The sequence below is a fragment of the Sebastes umbrosus genome, chromosome 5 (assembly GCF_015220745.1).
Source record: "Sebastes umbrosus isolate fSebUmb1 chromosome 5, fSebUmb1.pri, whole genome shotgun sequence".
Classification (NCBI taxonomy): Eukaryota; Metazoa; Chordata; class Actinopteri; order Perciformes; family Sebastidae; genus Sebastes; species Sebastes umbrosus.
The window spans coordinates 6270947-6291572 of NC_051273.1; the positions used below are offsets into that span (position 1 = coordinate 6270947).

The window sequence follows — 20626 nt, forward strand, 5'->3', positions numbered from 1 at the left end:
CACCTTTTGGCCAAATGGTACCAAATTGGTAATTGTCACTCAGACATTATATCTATACATGTCCACCAAATGTGGTCATAATAGCACAAAGTGTTCAGTAGATATGACATTTTTTGTAACATAAGCCCTGCCCACAGCATTTAAGCTAACTGTGAGGGCTAGCTATAGCAAAATTGTATGGAACATCAAAAATCCCCAAAAGTAACTTTTTCCAGTTTGGTCCAGAGATCAGAGTTCTGTATCTTCTGGGACGCTTCTGAAACGCGCTGCGGCGTTGGTGGAATCACAAGCATTGTCTAGAGTGGTTGGGATCAGCTCCAGCGGCCGCGTCACAGCCGGTACATGGCGCAGATGCGCCCAGTGTCAAACTACCGTCATATAGCCTGGTTTTCCAGCGGTTCATACCAGGCTTGAAATTGAATCCACCACTTGTTATATGCGCAGCTTTTCACTTGATGTTGCCCAATAAGAATTCAGAATCTCGACAAAAGACAGTGGTGTCTAACAACTGTACTGACGAGAAAGCGGCAGCAGACGGGACATCAAGGCCACTGTGGCCCCCTCTAGTTTTTCCTTTCCACCTGTGGTGTCAAGTACTATTCAAGATTTAATTTCACCAATACTCCACAAGCTAATTTCATAAATGTGTACACCCTCGACTCTAGAGGAAGGAAGCAAAATGAACTTCCTCATGAACTCCTCCGTGGCTTAGAGCTGGACACCACAGGCTTAGAGTGAACATTGGGCACACTGCATTTCAAACAAGTAGAAAAGTCATAAATAGTATATAAATAAATGCATTGTTAGGTCATCTATCTCATATTGTAATCAGATTCAGAATTCAGCTAATGTCACTTAAACAGATGATATGTAAGGAACATAATTAGTAATCTAATCTCAAATATTTGAGCGTAACAAATCAGTTTTCAGGTTAATAAATCAGTATGGATCCCGAGGAGAATGCAACAAGATGCTGATTATTGTAAACATGTGAAATGTGCAGCGATGCTACTGATGGATGTTGTCCACCAACTCGGCAGAGCCTGTGTAGCTGTCATCTCCATATTTCCGTAAGCCTCCATTCACATGTTTGCTTGAGAGGACGAGGAATGAACAGAGTCTGAGAGCTGCTCAGCACCGGTTAGAGGGCTGGTAAAATTTCCATCCCTTAACCATATGTGATTAATATAAAAGCCCCGCTGGATTTGCTTGATGGACTTTTACATGGGAAATCACAGCAAACAGAAAGCAAATGAAAAAAGCAGCCAGTCAGACTCGGCTAAGAAAGCGGCAAATCTTCGAGGCTTCCTGCAGTGTGTTATGGACGTGATGTTGAGCTGTGGTTCGTCTTTGTGTCCAGTTGGGTGAAGGTCTGATTCTCTGGAGCTCTGCCAGTCGCCATGGCAGTTTGGGATTCTTGAGTTTCCAAAGCAGAACCAGAAACGGACCAACTTTTAAGGCTCCGCCGCTGCTCCCTGGGCGGACTCTCTGACTACTGTTTCAGATCATTACCCAGCCCCAGTAATCAAAACTGATTTATGTATATTTTTTGTGTGCGAGTATGTCTGCTGTACACATGTATGCAACTTTGTGGTACTTGTACAATTGCATGCACTGTAATGGGTGTGCATGATGATATCTAACCTTGTTAGATATAAGCTTACTTAGAATTAACAGAGGCAATGCATTTGAAAGTCTAGTTTTAAACTCTTGCTAAAATATGGCGAGTATTCCAGCCTCTGAACGATTCACAGTGTGAGGCTGCACCTCCATTCCTCACCTGCTTTTCTGCTCTGTGTGAGGTGTGTCAGTGATGTTGATGAACTGGGGGAAGCATGGGTTTGTATTGCAAAATGTTAACGCTCACTCTTCTCTTTGTCCTGTTCTCCTTTTCTACCTCTGTCTATCTCTTTCCGTCCTCTCCCTCCCCCTCCCCCTCTCCCTCTGTGTTCCAGTGGGTACTCCTTACTACATGTCACCGGAGAGGATACATGAAAACGGATACAACTTCAAATCTGACATCTGGTCGCTAGGATGCCTGCTCTACGAGGTAAGCTATGGGAATGTGTGCACACACACTGTCACCCTGCAGTCGACTGTAGGAGTGACGTGAGAACACAGCGGCTCAGACACACACACACACACACACACACAAACAAACAAACCATCCTGAATATAATAGAGTACTGTAAGAAAATATATACAAATACACCTGCACTTTCCCACATGGTTGTACTGAACATACAAGTCATAATCTGCAAAATAAAAAATTTACACACTTTTATACGTAATAATTACGGGTGTTGGAAAAATCGATACAGCATAGTATCGCGATATTTTAATATTCGATACACGGACATCAAGTATCGATCTTTTATTATATAAACTATTAACCTCTTAACAATCCGACGGCGGGCCCGGCCGCTATTCTGTCTTTCAGAGGTTGTGGCGGGCTCAGTCTTAAAGCTAGAGTGAAGATACTGGTAAGTTAGAATATAGTAGAACCATGTTATGATAGGTTGTCCGTAAGAACGCTAAATAACGCTCCAAAGTTACGCTAAATTTTGGCGAGGAAAAACTGGCATGGCCATTTTCAAAGGGGTCCCTTGACCTCTGACCTCAAGATATATGAATGAAAACTCTGAGATGAACAGAGTGAAAACTGTATCTTATTAGATAAAACAGATGTTGATAAACTGAATAATTTTCAGTTAATTTTTCGCAATATATCTTATCGCAATACTCAGCATATCGCAAAATATTTAAAATCACAATAAGATCGTATCGTGCCTTAAGTATTGTGATTATTTCCTATCATGGGGCCTCTGGTGATTCCCAACCCTAGTAGTAATAATTAGGACACACTGACAGCTGTTGTTGCCTGTTAGGCTTGAGATTGCCATGTTATGATTTGAGCCTATTTCTTCTATGCTAAATGCAGTACCTGTGAGGATTTCTGGACAATGTTTGTCATTCTTTTGTGTTGTTAATTGATTTCTAATAATAAATATATACATACATTTGCATAAAGCAGCATATTTGCCCACTCCCATGTTGATAAGAGTATTAAATACTTGACAAATCTCCCTTTAAGGTACATTTTGAACAGATAAAAGAATATGCGATTATTTTGCGATTAATTACGATTAACTATGGACAATCATGCGATTAATCGTGATTAAATATTTTAATTGACTGAGAGCCCTTATTCAAATGGTATGTTACATTTCTTTACCTGTTACCCCTCCTGTTCCTTACTCTTTTCTCTGAAGACTCTTTGAGTTAAAGTCCTTTAGCCTGGGAACCTGCTAAACGTTGAAACGCTGGCGAGTGAAGGGAACTGACATGGCCATGTGTTTTAGATAAGGCCGCCCAGTGACACTGACTAGTTTGATTAGTCAGGAGCAAAACACCACAGGGCTCTGCTGCAGACCACACTGAGTGGAAACAAGCCCGGGAGGAGCGCACAGCGGAGGGAACAAAGAGGAGCAGAACAGTGATAGACATGGATGATAGCAGTCAATCTGATGTCTCACCTTGCCAACCCTCGCATGCACGGAATGCACACACACACATTTTCAGAGACACACTGTCGGCCAAGGAAACACCCACATTTCCCTCCCCTCCTCTCTGCTAACTCCCCTGAGCTGCTGATCACTTGGGCTGCATTTCAACGCACCAGTGACTACACCTTCTCCGCAGAGCCTCAGGCATAGAGAGGTGGAGAACGTGCAAGGGAAGAAGTTTCAAGCTCAGCTTGCAGGTCATGGTTGCTCAGAGACCGCAGTCCTTCATGCTAATTACTTCCCCACAATGCACCGCGGCAATGCAAGGCTGTGGTTGGCTGAAAGCGGTGGATGCTGTAGGTCACATTCTGTTTTCGTACTTTTTATGTGTGGTGTATGTGTGTGTGTGTTTTACATGGAATAGGCTACTTTGACTCTTAATAAAAAACAGATTGCTCTAGTTTATATTACTGCTGTTGCATAGTTTCTGCAGGTATCATGATTGCGTAACCACACCAGCACAGTTTTGTTTAATTAAGCTCATTTCGTTGTGGTTCATTTTGTTAGGGTGAGATTGGTTTAGGTTATTTAATTGGATTTAGTTAAAACTAATTGTGACATCAATTCCCACACAATTGGACATTATTTTTTAGGGCTGGACATTTTAAATAATTTCCATTTTCAAGAACTTTGCATTAAGTTATTATAGAGTACTCGAATACTCGCAAAAAAAAAAAGCTGTGGTGTGCCGGTCATCAGAACTGTGTGTCTGTAGGAAACAGTCTTCAACTCCCAATTCTTAATGAAGTGGTAAGTGATGGTTATATATGACTCCGTGGTGTTAACGTAAATTCCTTTTAACACCACTAATTTTTTTAACGCATTAACGCAACTTGCAATTTTTAGGTTGTAGCGGGCTCTGTTTTAAAGCTACAGCGAAGATCCTGGCATCATATGAAACGAGAAAGCCTAAAGAATCCATTGGTATCGACCATGTCATACTAGCTTGTAGCAAAGGAGGCTAAATAACGCTCCACACCAAGGAGAAACTGGCATGGCCATTTTCAAAGGGGTCCCTTCACCTCTGACCTCAAGATATGTGAATGAAAATGGGTTCTATGAGTACCCACGAGTCTCCCCTTTACAGACATGCTCACTTTATGATAATCACATGCAAATACTTGACAAATCTCCCTTTAAGGTACTTAATTATTAACTTATTTGAATCGATTTGACAGCCCTAATTTAATTATAATTGAGGATTCTGTCTGTGGTACAACTTGATTTCTTACGATTTGTTTTTCAATATTGTGATGAGGAAGCTGTTTTTTAAAATTGTGGTCTTAGTACTGCATGTGCAGCCTGACCATTGATAGTTTCACAGTTTCAGATGGGGAACAGTCAATTGATCTTTTATGACTTTCACCCTTAGGACAACTGCTAGGGGTCACGGTCTGGACTAAACACTGAGAAAGAAAGATGGAGACCAGGGATGAGGAGAGGGAAGGGGAGAGCTAGAGAGCAAAAAGTGAAAAAATCGAGGGAGACTTGTTGCTCCCTCAGGAGGTCAGGAGGCAGGGAATAAAGATGTGAGGTGAAAAAGTTTAGGAATCTATATAGGAACAATATAGGAAGCTGGAGAAGGGCTTAGGCAGTAGATGTCTTAAGAGAGAATGAAAAGAGAGGGGAGAAAAAAGGTTAGAGAGAGAGAGTGGAAGGGGAAAATAACAAATAGCGAGAGCAGGGTTATAGATTGCTGGAGAGAAGAGAAAAACGGGGGGTGTTCATTCAGAGAGAAAGAGACAGAACTCCAGCCATCAGGTCAAGGTGAGCCGTGCAAGGAGCCTGTGGAGATAAAGATTTTACAACCTTATTGTTACCAGAGACTCGCTCACCACGCCATGCATATTCTCTTTGAAGAGCAGACCCCTTGCTTTCCACTCCTCTTGGTAAGAGGGCTCCACAGTGCATTCAGTGTCAGGAAACTCTCCCAAACTCTCTCCTCCATTCCTCTTTCACTCTATTCTCCTGCTCTATATGTTCCCCTCCATACACTATGCCTCGCTTAACCTGCAGGCGTACGGCATACACATAGAAATCCACGCGTAATCCCTTCGGTACTCATTGATTTCACTCTGAACATACAGTAGGGGCTGGAGATTGTGCTAGTGTATGTTTTTGTGTGCGTGCATCCCAGGGAGTTTGGTTCCTTACGTGTGAAACGGCTCCATTTGAGAGAGGCTGCATTTTCTATTCTTGTGCCTGGGGGGTTGCGTTAGGGTCCGAAGGGTCCGTCTGTCAATACCTGGTCATTGTATCTGCGTCTATCTTCATCTCCCATTCTGTTTGATCCCTTTCTCCTCATGTCCAACCTCATTACATCACCTGACCCTGCCCTGTGCCCCCTCTCCAAAACCTCCTACACTGTGGTAAACAGGGATGCTGCAGTCGCCGCGGTTGTCTCCCAGGGTGACCAGGAAGGGGGTTTGGTCGCATGCCAGTCGATTAGATTGCGGTCTCCTCCTGCTCTCAGTCAAAACCACATCATATTCACATATTCACCCCCTTGCTCAGTGTGTAAAACAGATGCATTTTACACACACACTGTAGGTCTCCAGCTCGTACGGATGTTTTGCGGCTGCTGTGTTTTATATAAAGGCTAGCAGGGGAGGAGAATACCTTAGAAAAGCTTTACTGGAATGTGTCTCCTTCCTGTAGGAGCGCAGCCATCCATACCTCTGACTGTGCCCATGTCTCATGCCTCCCGCCTTATTGCTCTCCCCTCCCCTCTTGTTTTGCTGTTGGTTTTATGAGGCCCAAAAATGCTGGAGTCTCAGCAGCTGGCGTTTGCATGTGATGAGTTGGCCCTGTGGCTAGATCTCTATATGTTTTTGGAAAATGGGAGTTTGGGTTTTTGCAAGCAAAGACTGCTGCCTGTGGATAGCCTTGGTATCCTTTTATCTATTTCATACAGTATGTGTAGTTTTTAATGCCTTAAAATTCACGTTTCTCCTACTAGTGTCAGCATCAAGGCCGTTACACACCGGCAGCGTTTTTTTTTTAACTCGCACGTCAATATATTTTTCAAACTGTTATTTTTGTCATGAGTACTTTCGCACAGAATGTAAATATTATACGGCATATGTAATTTTTTTTCCGGAACGAGGTCAATTTTCTGAGGGTTTAAGACGTCAACGAATCATGTTGAGTGGAACGGGATGAGTTGCGCCTATATTTATGAAACAACAACACCATAGTCCGAACCAGGATGGCAAACTTTATTACTCCTTTCAACCTTGACAAAGGCAGAGTAGACCACACCAAAAACTCCTAACCTTAACCATTCGAGATCAATGCCTCACCTTAACCATCTCGTGAGAGTTATAATTTGCGTTTTTCCTTCTAGACACGACCCAGACCAGATCCACTCCTTCTGTTCTTACCTTTCACAATAAAAGCCCTAGACATATAATATTTGCAGTTAAGTATTTTGCTTTTTTGTATTGTTTATTCGTTACGCCCGCGGTGTGTAAAGGCCTTCAGGCTGTGCCAAATCTAGCTGCACGGCCATGTTTTGAAACTCTCGAGTTGGTAGGCTATTTAAAGGAGTAGTTTGACATCTTGGGGAATAAACTTTTTCATTTTTTTTGCTAAGAGATGAGAAAACTGAGACCGCTCTCATATCTGTCCATTGAATGTGAAGCTAAAAAGTCCCTGTAAAACCACAAATTGGTGTTTTTACACTTCAGTTATTGTAAGGACTAAACAAACAAGATGTAATGTGTGAAGTAGTGAGCTCTACAGGTGCTGGTAGGTGGATTTTGTTACCTTTGGACAGAACCAGGCTAGCCGTTTCCCCCTGTTTCCAGTGTCTTTGCTAAGCTAAGCTAACAGGCTGTCGCGTCATATTTAACAGACATGAGAGTGGCGTTGACTTTCTTGTCTAACTCTCAGCAAGAGAGCAAGTAGAACTATTCCTTTTGAATTTGACAATTCAAATACAACACTTGGTTTAGCTGCAGCAAGATGGGAACATAAGAGTCCAGTTTTCCTCAAAAGTTCAGCCCACTGGAACAATCTGGCGCTTTGAACTCATCTGTCCATTCTTCTTCTTCTTCTTCTTATCTTTCTTCCCTTTTTACTGTATTGAAGTAGAGGAGGGATGACTCCACTGGGTGTAGGTATATTTTTAATGACTGTCCCGATTCATGTGACTTATTGCCTTGATTAATATATCATCATAAAACCACATGAAGGACCAATGAGCACATAAAAAAGTCATGCTTTCCTCACTTGTCCGTCTGTGTGTGTGTGTGGGAGAGCAGGAGAGAGAGAGAGAGATAGAGAGAGAGAGAGAGAGAGAGCAGGAGAGAGCGAGCGAGAGAGAGAGAGAGAGAGAGAGAGAGAAAATATACATATATTTTGCTTGTGTGTGTGAACATTTAGGAATTTTTATGTAGTGTGTGCCTATAATTGTATGTATGTGTGTGTGTTTATAAATGAGTAAGTGAGAACTTGTGAGGAACCCTTCGGTCCCAGGCTGTAAGGGCTCCAGGGATAAAGGGGGGGTGGAGGGAGAAGACGGGAGCCTCTCGCAGCTCCTTTTAATTGGCGTACAGGGAGAGAAGCTGGAGAGAGAGAGAGAGCGGGATCAGTGTTAATTACGCTGGAAGGCCCCATCCAGACCTTTTACACGGACAGGGATGCTGGCTTTACATGCCTGGGCTGGGCAGAGCGCAGCCTGGCCAGCTGATGACGAGCCCACGAACAAAGGAGGGCGTCTCTGTTTGTGTGTGTGTGTGTGTGTGAGGATGTGCATGTGTTCTGCCACCAGCAGCTCACACCCCTTAGACAGACAGCAGGCATGCGTGTGCATTGTATGTCTCTCGAATATCAATGAACCGTACACACACCCACACGCACACACACCGTCTCGTACTCACCAGGGCCTCAGAGGTCAGAGAGTGAGTCAATCATCTAACCCATTGCGACGACACAGTCTGAAAAAAGGAGTGTGTGTGTGTGTGTGTGTGTGTGTGTGTGTGTGTGTGTGTGTGTGTGTATATATATATATATGTGTGTGTGTGTGTGTGTGTGTGTGTGTGTGTGTGTGCGTGCTGAGAGCAGGGGGCCGGCAGCTGTCAGGGGCTAGGAGCAGCAGGCACTAATGAAGCAGATGAATAGTGCAAAAACTCCCAAATACAAACAGGACAGTTGACATTTTTCATCTGTCAAAAGCAGAAGATGCATGAAAATACGATGGGGTCTTGTTTAACCCTTTGCCTCCTGGTGTCTATAGCTGGCTGATTTTCTGCTTTTTTTCTCTGTCTGTTTCTGTCTCACTCAGTTTTTTTTTCTCTCTCGCTTACTAAGAAATTTGTAGTTTTGGGAAGCACCATCTAGCCTTGACACACAAACACCCAGACGTCTAGCACACTTACCTGTTATACAGTAATAAAAGATGTAAATGTATTTCTTATAAAGCAATTAAGAGTATTTTCCCATTTGGTCCTTTCCAAGTCATTGAAGTGAACTTTTACTGAATATAGTCAGAATTTTCTGTGCACACCACACCAATCCATACCCTTTTGAAAGAGTCCGCCTGGCACCGCTCTCTAGCTCTTTGAGAGCTCTCTGTTTGTTTGGTGGAAAGTGATTAGTTTCTGAAATAAAAGTGCAAGATGTCTGTTGACGTTAGTGGTGAATGTCTGCCGATAAAACCTAAAGTTTTCTGACCTCACTGGACTGCGTTTAGCTGGTGATTTAATTGCTGCAGGTTTAGACCATAGACAGTATAAAATTTGGACGTAGTCTCCTTGACGTTACCCATAAGAGCCATTGTGAAGCTCAAAGTTGGTGGCTCCGGCTAGCTAGTGACCTGAGACGGCATCCGCCTGTCACTCAAAGCAGCAACACACTCATTATGCCGACCTTTAAGTCATAATATAATTTAAACGGATGAGTTATATATAAATTCGCCCCCCTGTACAGTTGTCATGAACGGGGAAATTAGCTATAGAGACCAAAGCTGTTTTTTTGTACCAGGCTGTAAACATGTTTATTTCTGCTGTAAAGTTGGGCATTTTAACATGGGGGGGGGGGGGGGGAGTCTATGGGGATTGACTCGCTTTTGGAGCCAGCCTCAAGTGGCCATTTGAAGAACTGCACTTTTTTGGCACTTTAGCGTTGGCTTTATTTCTCAGCACCGGAGGTTGCCGCTTGGTTAAGACAATTCAAATTCTAATTGACTTCGGGACGAGGGAACCAGACGTGCTAAAATGCTAACTCATTTCCAGGTTTTAGGAGTCATCAGGACCTGCAACTTTCAGGCAGTTTTAGAAAAATAGTGGGCTGATAATTTGAGCGTGTGTCGCTCAATCACTGCAGAATCAAAAGTGAAATCTCCGGTTACAGATATGAGGCTTTGTTACTAATAGAAGTGCATCATTGCTGACACACACAGGAATACACATTTCCTCACACATCTCATCACTGTCAACCACCTGCTGTGCCAGTCTCCGTCGTAATTGTTGGAGCAGAGGGAGAGAGGTGTCCGGGGGGAGCTGGAGAGAGGGAGATCCTCTTTTACTTTGTGTTCATGTGTTTTTGTGAGGATATACAGTACTGTATTAACGTGAGTGTTTGATGAAGAGCGTGGATGAATGTGTGATGGGTGAATTATGTCCAGAGGAGAGATGGCCCGCTGAGATTCTGCTGCCGTCATCTTGACTTCCCACTGGAAGCTGTGACAGAAACTCAAAATCTGCCCGATAGGGAACAACAACTTTTCTGTCTCCGCACCGTTGATGTTTGACACATTTTTCAGTGAAGACTGAAATGAAGAAGCAACCCACAAGTTGGTGACATGCTTGGCACTTTTTTGGCCGATGTCAAAGGGTTACATTTGTAGCTACATGCAAGAAAGTGAGGCAATTTCCACATGGCAAGATTTTTTTTAGTAGTAATAGTTCTTGTGACTAGGGCTGCAACTAACGTTCATTTTCATCGTTGTTTATCTGCCGATTGTTTTCTCGATAAATCGATTAGTTATTTTTTTATAAAATGTCAGAAAATGGTGAAAAATGTCGATCAGTGTTTCCCAAAGCCCAAAATGACGTCCACAAATGTCTTGTTTTGTCCAAAACTCAAAGATATTCAGTTTACTGTCATAGAGGAGTGAAGAAACCAGGAACTATTCACATTTAAGAAGCTGGAATCAGAGAATTTAGACTTTTTTTTTTCTTAAAAAAGCTACTCATACTGCTTAATTGATTATCAAAATAGTTGGTGATTAATTTAATAGTTGACAACTAATCGATTAATCGTTGCAGCTCTAGTTGTGACTTTACAGGTAATCTGACGAATAGACAAACTAAATTTTTAATTGTATTCTGCAAGCAGTAGCTTTAAGTGGTCCGATGAGTTTGATTCTGTAACTCAGAGGAAGGAATGCTAAGACATCACCTGGTGTGGTTCTTGGTTGCTGTAAAAACGTTCATATACTCCATGGCTCCGGATAGCCTGTCCCTATTGTAACTAAAAGACAACTTCTGTTATTCTGCGTCCATCTCTTTTATGGTCCTATTTACACAGAAATATTTAGTCTCTGTTGTGCCTGATATTGTGGAAGGTGGCATATTCACACTAACCTGCTGTGTTCTGTATGGAACGATTCCATTCGTATCCTATCATATGTGGACACTTTTTTCACACCACCAATTAACAGGCTGTCAAATACATACAGTACATTCTCGAATAATAATGTAGGGACCCCTGGAAAAGAAAAAAGTAAAAATCATCCGTGCACTATAATAAACTTGTGATGTGGTTTTCTTCATTTTTGTCCTTTTATAGCAACGAGTGCTCCTTGTTCCAATTCATTACCATTTGTTTACTATCAATTACCACATCCAAAGTTTAAAAACATTCATCGTTAAGTTTGAAATGCCCCAAAGTACTGAAACAAAATAAGACTGGGCGATATGGAGGAAATCAAATATCACAATATTTTTGACCAAATACCTTGATATCTATATTGCAATAATATTATAGGGTTGACTATTGGTGCTTTTTTGATAAATAATCATCAGTAATGTGGATATAATGACTAAGTGGGTAAAGAGAAATAATAGAAGAGCTAGAACAGTCTGATAAGTTAAGAAAATGACGTCACTTTACTGTAATACAGCCTTTAAAACAAGGAAAAGACAACATTTTTGCCATATTATGATGTCCAAAATAAGACAATATCTAGTCTCACATCACGATATCGACATAATATCGATATATTGCCCAGCCCTAAAACAAAAGAGGCTGTGAGAAAAACAGAAAATGAAACTTCTGGGCAATGACTGTCTATTAATGGCCCTATAGATCCCGTTGGTCTAGAAGACACTTCCTCTCTTCTGGAAGTCATTGAGATTTACAGCAACATTTCAAAGTGCTCACAAAATCCCTCTGCCCCAAAACAGGCGCAGGGCATGAAATAGGGATATGGATTTCACATACATTTATTCGCCTTTTTCTGCACAAAAATGCCTAATAAATAAAACTCTTCCTATGTAATACTGTGTAAATACAACCAAGTCAACGAGCTGCAACATCGCCGAGCAGCTCATCATCATCAACACTGGCAGCCATGTTTATTTATTATTAGTTGAACAATTTGGCCACATTAAGCCTAATGCAGTATTTATTTCCGAAAGCACTGAATCAGAAAAAACGCTAAGAATTCAAGTGTGCTTGTCATGCAAGCCTGCTGCTGGTTTCACCTTCTGCATGCACATTTTAAACAATAAGAAGTGAGTCAGTCACTAACCCTGGCAGAAATGGCATGCTATATCTTCTATTCTTAGACAGGCAGGGAGGGATCCTTCACCTATTTCCAGTCAGCAAAAGTCTCCTCATCCTTTCCACTCTTCCTTACCATTCCCATCTGCCTCTCCTCTCCTCTGCTCTGCTCTGCTCTGCTTGCTTGCATTTGTTTTCCAGAGGATACAGTTTTCTCGCTGCTCCAGCAAACTGAAAAATTCTCTCCTCTCTCATACGCCTGCACCCCTCTCCTCACTCTCTGCTCAGCTCCATGTCTCTGTGTCTCCAAGTTTTTTCGAAGCAGTGCAGCAGAAAGGGCTAGCAAACTAGAGGAAAACACATAAGCTGAGAGAGCTCTCATGGATTTTTCTGTTTTGGTTCACTTGAATTTTGGACCACCGCTCATTCCACAACAAAAAACATAAATAAGAGTGTGCTGATTTGATACAGTATGTACACAAAAAACTTTGGACGTACAGTATATCGACTTGTTGTTGTCTTTATTTGTCTCTCACACCCTGCTTTAATCAATAAGTCATATACCTCGATAGCAGTGAACTGTGCAGGTTCTACTTTCAACAAACTATACGGTGTCTTCTGTGTAGCACCTGTTGAAATGTTGACTGGGTGTTTCAAGTTTTTACGTTGCTTTCGCACACCCTGTCCTCTCGTCTTTTCCCCCTTTCTCTCTATATACTCCCTAAACCCTGTTTCCTCGTATCTTTATATTTCAGATGGCAGCCCTGCAGAGTCCGTTCTACGGGGATAAGATGAACCTTTACTCCCTTTGTAAGAAGATAGAACAGTGTGACTACCCCCCTCTTCCCTCAGATCACTACTCAGAGGAGGTAAGTACAGTAACAGTTTACCGCTAGGGTAAGTAGATACGGACCTGCTTGGTGTTTTAAAAGGACTCATGATAGTCTCGTGAACGTCGTAATATCTTTTAAGTGAAATACTGTTTTAAGCAGTGGTAGCCGGTTTCTCTTCCTCTGTGCCAGTTCGCTGATTTTTACTTGTGTTAACTATTAAAAGTAATTTTTTTATATGTAAGTGAAATCCACCCTGAGCTACAGTACAGTATGATATTGCTCCGTGATCAAAAGGCCGGCTATGATTTTAAAACGTTTGAAAATGAAATGCACATATCAAAAGCATCTGGCCATGATGCTACAAAGTGGGGTGAAACCAAACGGGCAGGAGTGTCATGTTTCCCTAACTAAATGTTAAATCATCTGCTGTAGTTCTGCGTAGACTTAACCCGTGCACACGAATGTAATGTAGTCGGGCTGCGGTTAAAGATCGCCTTATTGCTGATTGCCGCTGACGTGTGTATGAATGCGCATGGCTTTGTGTTTGCATGCCCTCTTTGTGTGGGTGGCATTTTTTCCCCTAACATTTCTGTCTTTTTCCTCTTAAATGTATGAAGTCAAGTGTACACACATGCAAAGACTCAGACACTGACTCATAGACACACACGCACAGGCATTACGTCCATTTAGCAATGACACTGTGCTTTGTTATGGGCGCACTAAAGCTTTTGGAGATATTACATTTGCTTGATAGTTAACAATCAAGTGTTTTTCATGGTTTCAGCCCTTATACAAGTGACATTAGAGATGTAATTAACAGTTATTTCCATTATTGATTATGTCCAATACTTTTTGATTGATTGATAAATTGTTTAGTCCATGAAATGTCAGAAAATAGTGAATAATGCCCACGATAAGTTTCTACATCCAGTGGTGACATCTTCACATATTTCCCTAATTAACAGTCCAAAACCGGAAGATATTCAATTTACAATTATGTAAAACTGAGAAAACAGCAAAACCTCACATTTGGGAGCGCAAAATCGTTGACAATCATTTTTCTGTTAATCAACAAATCGATTAATTGACTAATTTACTCCAGCTGTAAATGAAATATACTTTTAGAAATTTCAAGATGTTTTTTTCTTCCTTCCATTTATTCTTTTCTGAACTGTGGGAAGATCCATCAGCAGACTTTTTTGAAACCTACTTGAGTTGTGTAATCCAATACAGTGAACATCAAGTACGCATTATTTTTCGGCAAAGTTACATTTTTGGAAATGAATGGAAATAAATGGCTGGAGGGAATGGTTGGAAAAATACATTAAAAGATATAAGACTGCGTAACATAATACCCGTATTTACATGCATGTGTATTTACATGCATACATGTGATATAGTTATGGGGCTAAAACCTGGAAACATACTGGTATGGTCCTATTGTATCTCCATGCCGTCCGCTCTACTATCGCAGTATCTGCATGCACAAGTCCACAGTGGCTCATTTTAAGTGGCTATCCTTATTCATGTCTCTCTAGTCAAACAGTAAACCCTGATGAGAGGCTTTATTATACTGTGGTATTTACTTCATTTAGTTCATTAAGGCTAATTGCGAGGTGTATCAAGCCTCTGTAGTGTCTGTGTGTGTTTTTGTGTGTGGAGGAGCCAATTGTGCAAGTGTATATTTTGATACAAGAGCTCTCTCTCCACACACATACACACACATACACACACACACACACCACGCTGAGCTTCTTGCGTTGCCCCACATGTCACCCCCATCCAGGAGAAAGGGAGACAAAGCGAAAGAGAGAGGGAATGATAGAGCGAGAGACAGGGCGATGGAGAGATGGAGATGAGGGGGGTGCCTGCAGCGCCTGTCTGGATGTAAACAATGCTCCTGAAGGATCGGCAGCAAACTGTCAGCTGCTCATCTTTGTTGTGTCATTTAACCATCTCCGTCTATGCTTCCCCCCCACGCCTCCCTTCACCAGCTCCTACCCCCTCCCTTCCCTCCACCTGACACTCCCCCATCCCACTCGCCATGCAAAGAAGCGCATGAATATTTTACATATCTGCATCTCTACCCCCCGCCCCCCCCCCCCCCCCCCCCCCCCTCCCACTACCCCCTCACTCCATCTCCATTCTGTGGGACTAATTCTCAGACTGTCTGAATTTGCATGTTTCTCTCACTTTCTCTCTCTCTCACACACACACACACACACACACACACACACACATATAAACACAGCGGCTGACGAGAACTCGTCCAAGCCGGTGCCACGCAACAGCGGCCAGGAAGTCGGCAGACGGTTACCATAGCGACCTCGCGTAGATGTTATTTTTTTTTCCCCCTTTCCTCTCCATCTTTTATTCTCTTCTTTTTTTTTTTAATGATGGCGGTGGCTGTTCCGCCTGCGAGCCTGTCTATCTATCTGCTCCAATCAGCCGCTTCGCTCGGCTTCAAGTGTAAGTGCTGTCTCCGGATGGCAATGGAGTGGCAGCAGTGTGTGCATGCACGCGCGTGTGTGTTTGTGTGTGTGTGTGTGTGTGTGTGTGTGTGGGCTCAGGTAAAAGTGTATTCAGACCAATTAGAGATTAGTGCGCTAACACAGCCTCGCGTCTTTGTCTCAGCTCGATTACTTGTTGCCTTGTTATTGCTTCTTATCGTGGAAAGAGCTCATCTAGAGGGCATTAAAAGACGAGCAGGTCTCTGTTAGCGAGGGTTTGTTCATTTCTGGAGCTGCTCTTTTACAGTTCGGTCTCACTACAGTGACTGTTTTATTTCTCTCTCTCTTTCTCTTTCTCCCTACCAACCAACAACCCCCGTCCCCCGTCCCCCGTCCCTCTCACCAGCTGAGGAACTTGGTAGATATGTGCATCAACCCTGACCCGGAGAAGAGGCCGGACATCGCCTACGTGTACGACATTGCCAAACACATGCAGAACATGACACAGGGCAGCTAAGCCCAGAGTTACACACACACATATAGCTCGCAGAACTCCTCCCCACTTCCCTCCCTTGCTTTTCATGCCGGACTCGTACACATTTATCAGCTTTTATAACTCCAGAGTTTAGCTCCTCGTGATAAGCAGTACATGTAACAGATTTATTTTCAAGGTGATGGTACAGTCTATAACGTGACTGACGTCTAAACCTTTTCTGCCCCTAGGATAAAGATTATAAAGATTATACTTTTTTTCATCAGATGGACCTCCCATTCCTTAGACTTCAATAATGTTACAGCACTGAAAATCAGTGTATTGTAACTCACTGGTGTGTTATTTGCTATGGCTTTAAAATGCATGTCCTCTACATGTGTTTTCATGTAGTGAAAGTAAAGTGTTCTTCAGCAGCTGCCATGAGCAGATGCTATTTAAAAACAGATCTACTGGAAAATTGGAAAAAAAGTTTAAAAAAATTAAATACATTTTTAAAAAATTCAAAGGTAGGGGCTGATCACACTCAGCTGTGCCGCTAGAAATGTTTTTCTATGGTACGCGCGCTCTTCTCTCAAAATATTCTCAATTTTTGAGCAACAGGCATGGAGTTGCACTGCTCATCAATGTCACATGTGGCCTAGGCAGCCAATCAAATCAAGCAAGAGGCGGGTTTTACTACTGTACCACTTCCTTCCTGTTTTGATGCCGGTACATTTCCCCGTTAATCACATTTGATCGCCTGGTTGCAAGCACACAGCCATGCTCCAAAGGCTGTTTTTCCCTTTGCAAAGGCGTTTTTGATGCAGCCCTGCCTGTAGCGATGCATCTCGGTGTGATCAGCCTCTTAGGTGTTACCTGTCCTCCATATAGTAAATCCATTTAAATATCAGGAATATATAAAAAATGACCTTATAGGGTTTGGTGGTCAGCAACAAATGGCACCAAAAAAGACCATGAAAACTTTGAGAACAATAGCAGCATTGGAGTGAAGACATTTTCACTCAGTGGCAGCAAAACTGAGAGACGTAACAGAGTGTTTTTGATGGTTGAAGCGTTGTTGTGTTGCACTTTTTACCCTGGTACTGGAAGGCTGGCAGGGTGATCATGTCTAATGAATGTATTAGGAGAGGAAGGATCATTTAGAGGATAGACTAGAGACGTGCCGGGGGGAGAACATGTGCAAATGTCTCCACAACACTTTGAATGTAAGTCATTCTGACACCTATGTATTGTCTTTGAAAAATTCAGAATGTCTCTTTTTTCTTGACAGCCTAGAAGGAGCGGTAGAAGCTGTAAGAAAAGCAGTTTTACATCTGTTGTTTACCTTAGTCACTGACACCAAAAGATTTCCCTCCTTGGTTCAACTTAAGCAAGTTTTAAATCACAATGAAGACATGGGGAAAAAAAGTCAAAACACATAGTTCTCCATCATGGTCCAGTGGCTGCACCAGAAAGTTAGTCTGTTTTGTGATAGTTAATGTTGCTGTGTTAAGTTTGCAGTGTAGTTGTCTTGTTAAGTAACAGATACGTAGAAGAGATAGCAGATCCTTGCCTCGTGTAGCCGTCCATGTCATGAGTAAATCACAGCGTGCCTACCTAACTTATGTCCTCCGTTGAGATACCAAAGAGAAAAGTCACACACATAGAGAGAGAGAGAGAGCAGTTTATACTGTATATATGTTATGGTATCTTTTATTAAATGTATATCAAAGAGTTGTACTGAAAACAAGCACCAATGGGACTCATTTTGTTTTACTGTACATAGCGAAGAAGTTCCTTTAGATTTAATACTGTAGGGTTTTAGTAATTCATTTGCAGGAGGGAAACAGTGGTATATATGTGTTTATCTTTTTTCTTTTTACAGTGAATAGGTTTACACCAGTGGGTCAATATGACCAGCACTGACTACCACTGGTTTACATAATGACAATGATACCACATGAAAGGTAAAGAAAGTAAACAATGATCGATAATGCTTTATTTCAGTGTCTTATGAATTCTCTTTTAACATTATCAAATAGCCTGTTTAGCCCGCTCATTGAAATTATGTACGCCCATGTTTCTCATGTTTTGTTTTCAATTAACATTCAATACTATTAACATGTGTTATATACAGAATCAAAGCTTATAGTTGCAAGACAATGGAAGTTATTTTGTTTTGTTTTGCAGTAAAAAAATGTTTTCCCTTTCAGTTATCTTCATTTTTTCATTTTCTTCAACCACAGTGCGGTTTATTTTCTATCTCTACGTTCGAGAGCATCTATACACCGTTTCAACAGATTTGCATTGCTAGGCAATAGCTTGGATCCATGTTTACTTCCTGTCAGCTTATGTCATTCACATGGGCTGCGTCCGAAATCACATACTACGCACTACATGCCCAATATGTGTACTATCCTTCAACATACTTTTGTGTGAATGAACAGCATTATGTATCTTTTCGGATGCAATGAGCGGTCTTTTACGTCGTCGCTTCCTGAGAGCCTCCCTGCCGGTTGGAGACGTGTAACTGTGGTAACCCGTGGCAACGTCATGTGACCAAAACAATGGTTTGTCTGAACTAATTTGAAAAATATATTACGACTAGCAAAGTGAAATTTTATACTTGCAGTTAAATTGAAGCGCTGTTGATGTTAGACCGTCATCGTCTGTTATGAACGTTGTCGTCACTGCAGCGTTGCATTGTGGGATATTTATGCCGCCGTAGTGTCCAGTGTTTGCATACTGTTAAATTCCACTGGAAATATTATGCAATTCACATACTATTGGTTTCATACTAAGGTTTTGGACATACTAAAAAAAATCTCACATACTGTTTTAGTGTACTAAATAGCATGTTAGTATGGAATTTCGGACGCAACCATTCACATACGCTGCAACAGGAAATGAACTGGGACACATTTGGAATGTTTACAACTGTGAAATGGTCTATAGCACAAGAGCATTTTAGTATTTAAAGCACCTTTTAGATGTTGAGTTTTGATGCTATACAGAAGTCCCTGAATAAATTGGTAGTATAAGCATAATACGGATGCTTTTGTATTGGCTTGACATTTACCTTGATGCCCTTTCACAACGCCAAAGCACCATGGTCAGTTATAAAAACGCCCCAGAAAAGATATAACATGTATTGAACCAAATGCATATATCTTGCTTTTATTGTCACCTTGTTAGTTAAGAACATGCAATATGTTTTCTTTTTTTTTATATCCTCACTAGGAGGTTTATAAGTCACTTTAAGGATTATGGCAATGTCTTGGTAGTGAGCGTTTTTGTCTTTATGTAACATGCTGACCGTGCTCTCCTGCGTCTTTTACGTCGGCTCAGTTTACTTTTCCACAGGCCCTCTGGGTTTTCCAGAAAGTCAAATATTGCAAATAATATTTATTGTTTTGGTAGTTTGGTTGTTTTCTGAACATTTCATGTCAAATTAAAGACCCTCATCACAAACACCTTGTATGCTAACTAAATGCAATAAAGCTTTCAAATTTCTTTTGGACATTAGAGTGAGTGCTTGGAGCTCTTACCAGGTTTCAAAGACTTTCATATCTCATCATGATAAAAAAGTACACACTGGTAAAGGGGTGACATGTTTCATGTTACCTGAATTTACAGCAAGAGTTGGGACATTTCACTTTTATGGACAACTGGCAAAAGATGCCAGCTTAATGGTAAGTTTATTCATATAACTAAAAGATGTTTTCTATAACACACTGTGTTGAACAACATTATCCAGACTGATGACAAACGCTGGAGGTTTTGTCTGGATTCCATTAGTTGCATCCTGCAGTGACTTTTTATTGGTCTATAAGTTCATGTGATATTCAGTATTTTCCAGTGACAGAAGGCCATCTGAACATACTGTAAATACCTAGTGAATATGATGTTGTGATATTCCCAGATGACCTGAATGCACCATTTAACCACTACGCACAATGGATTATGGGATATTTGTGGCTACATGGGATAGTCGTCTCTCATCTGTATGTGGAGGAAAACTCAGACGATCTTATTATTTTAACTATAAACTTGGTTGTCATTTGAATAACTTCCATATTTACTGTTTATTGGTGGAAGTGTTGATTCTGAAAAAGTGACAAAATAAGACAAAAAGATTGATGTTTTACAGTTACAAGCTCTGATACTATGTTCCATTATAATATTTTTATTATGAGGGGTAATAAAAGGTCATACAAATATTTAAGGTAATACCTCAAAAACACATATGAAAAACAGCAGCTGTAAAAAAACAAAAAAACACCACCTATAACATTCACTCATTGCCTGCAATTCAACACTTCCATCTGTCTACATCTGCAGGACTTACAGTAACTGTTGCTATTACTTTTCTTTTCTTTAGGTGGTGTAGTTTGGCATGTGTACAACTGGTCAGAAAAAAATATATAAGTTGACTATATGATCTCAACAGAACAATGAAACACAGGTCATGATAATATAAAAGTCATGCTACACAAGGATATTTTAAAATACTGCCAGTTTAACTTTATACTGTTTGGTAAATTCTTCATAGCTTTACAGGCATAGCGCTGAATA

General features: G+C 41.4%; 1 protein-coding gene across 2 annotated transcripts in view; it reads left to right on the forward strand.

Annotated features, from left to right (window-relative positions):
• nek7 (NIMA-related kinase 7) overlaps window positions 1-19564 on the forward strand; it is a 77611-nt gene extending 58047 nt beyond the window's left edge. For both annotated transcript variants that reach the window (XM_037769521.1, XM_037769519.1), the window contains 3 exons: window positions 1956-2050; window positions 13052-13165; window positions 15986-19564. In XM_037769521.1, the coding sequence (XP_037625449.1) occupies window positions 1956-2050; window positions 13052-13165; window positions 15986-16096 (320 nt within the window). In that variant the 3' untranslated portion in view covers window positions 16097-19564. The remainder of the gene's footprint in view (window positions 1-1955; window positions 2051-13051; window positions 13166-15985) is intronic.
• The last annotated feature ends 1062 nt before the right edge of the window (window positions 19565-20626 follow it).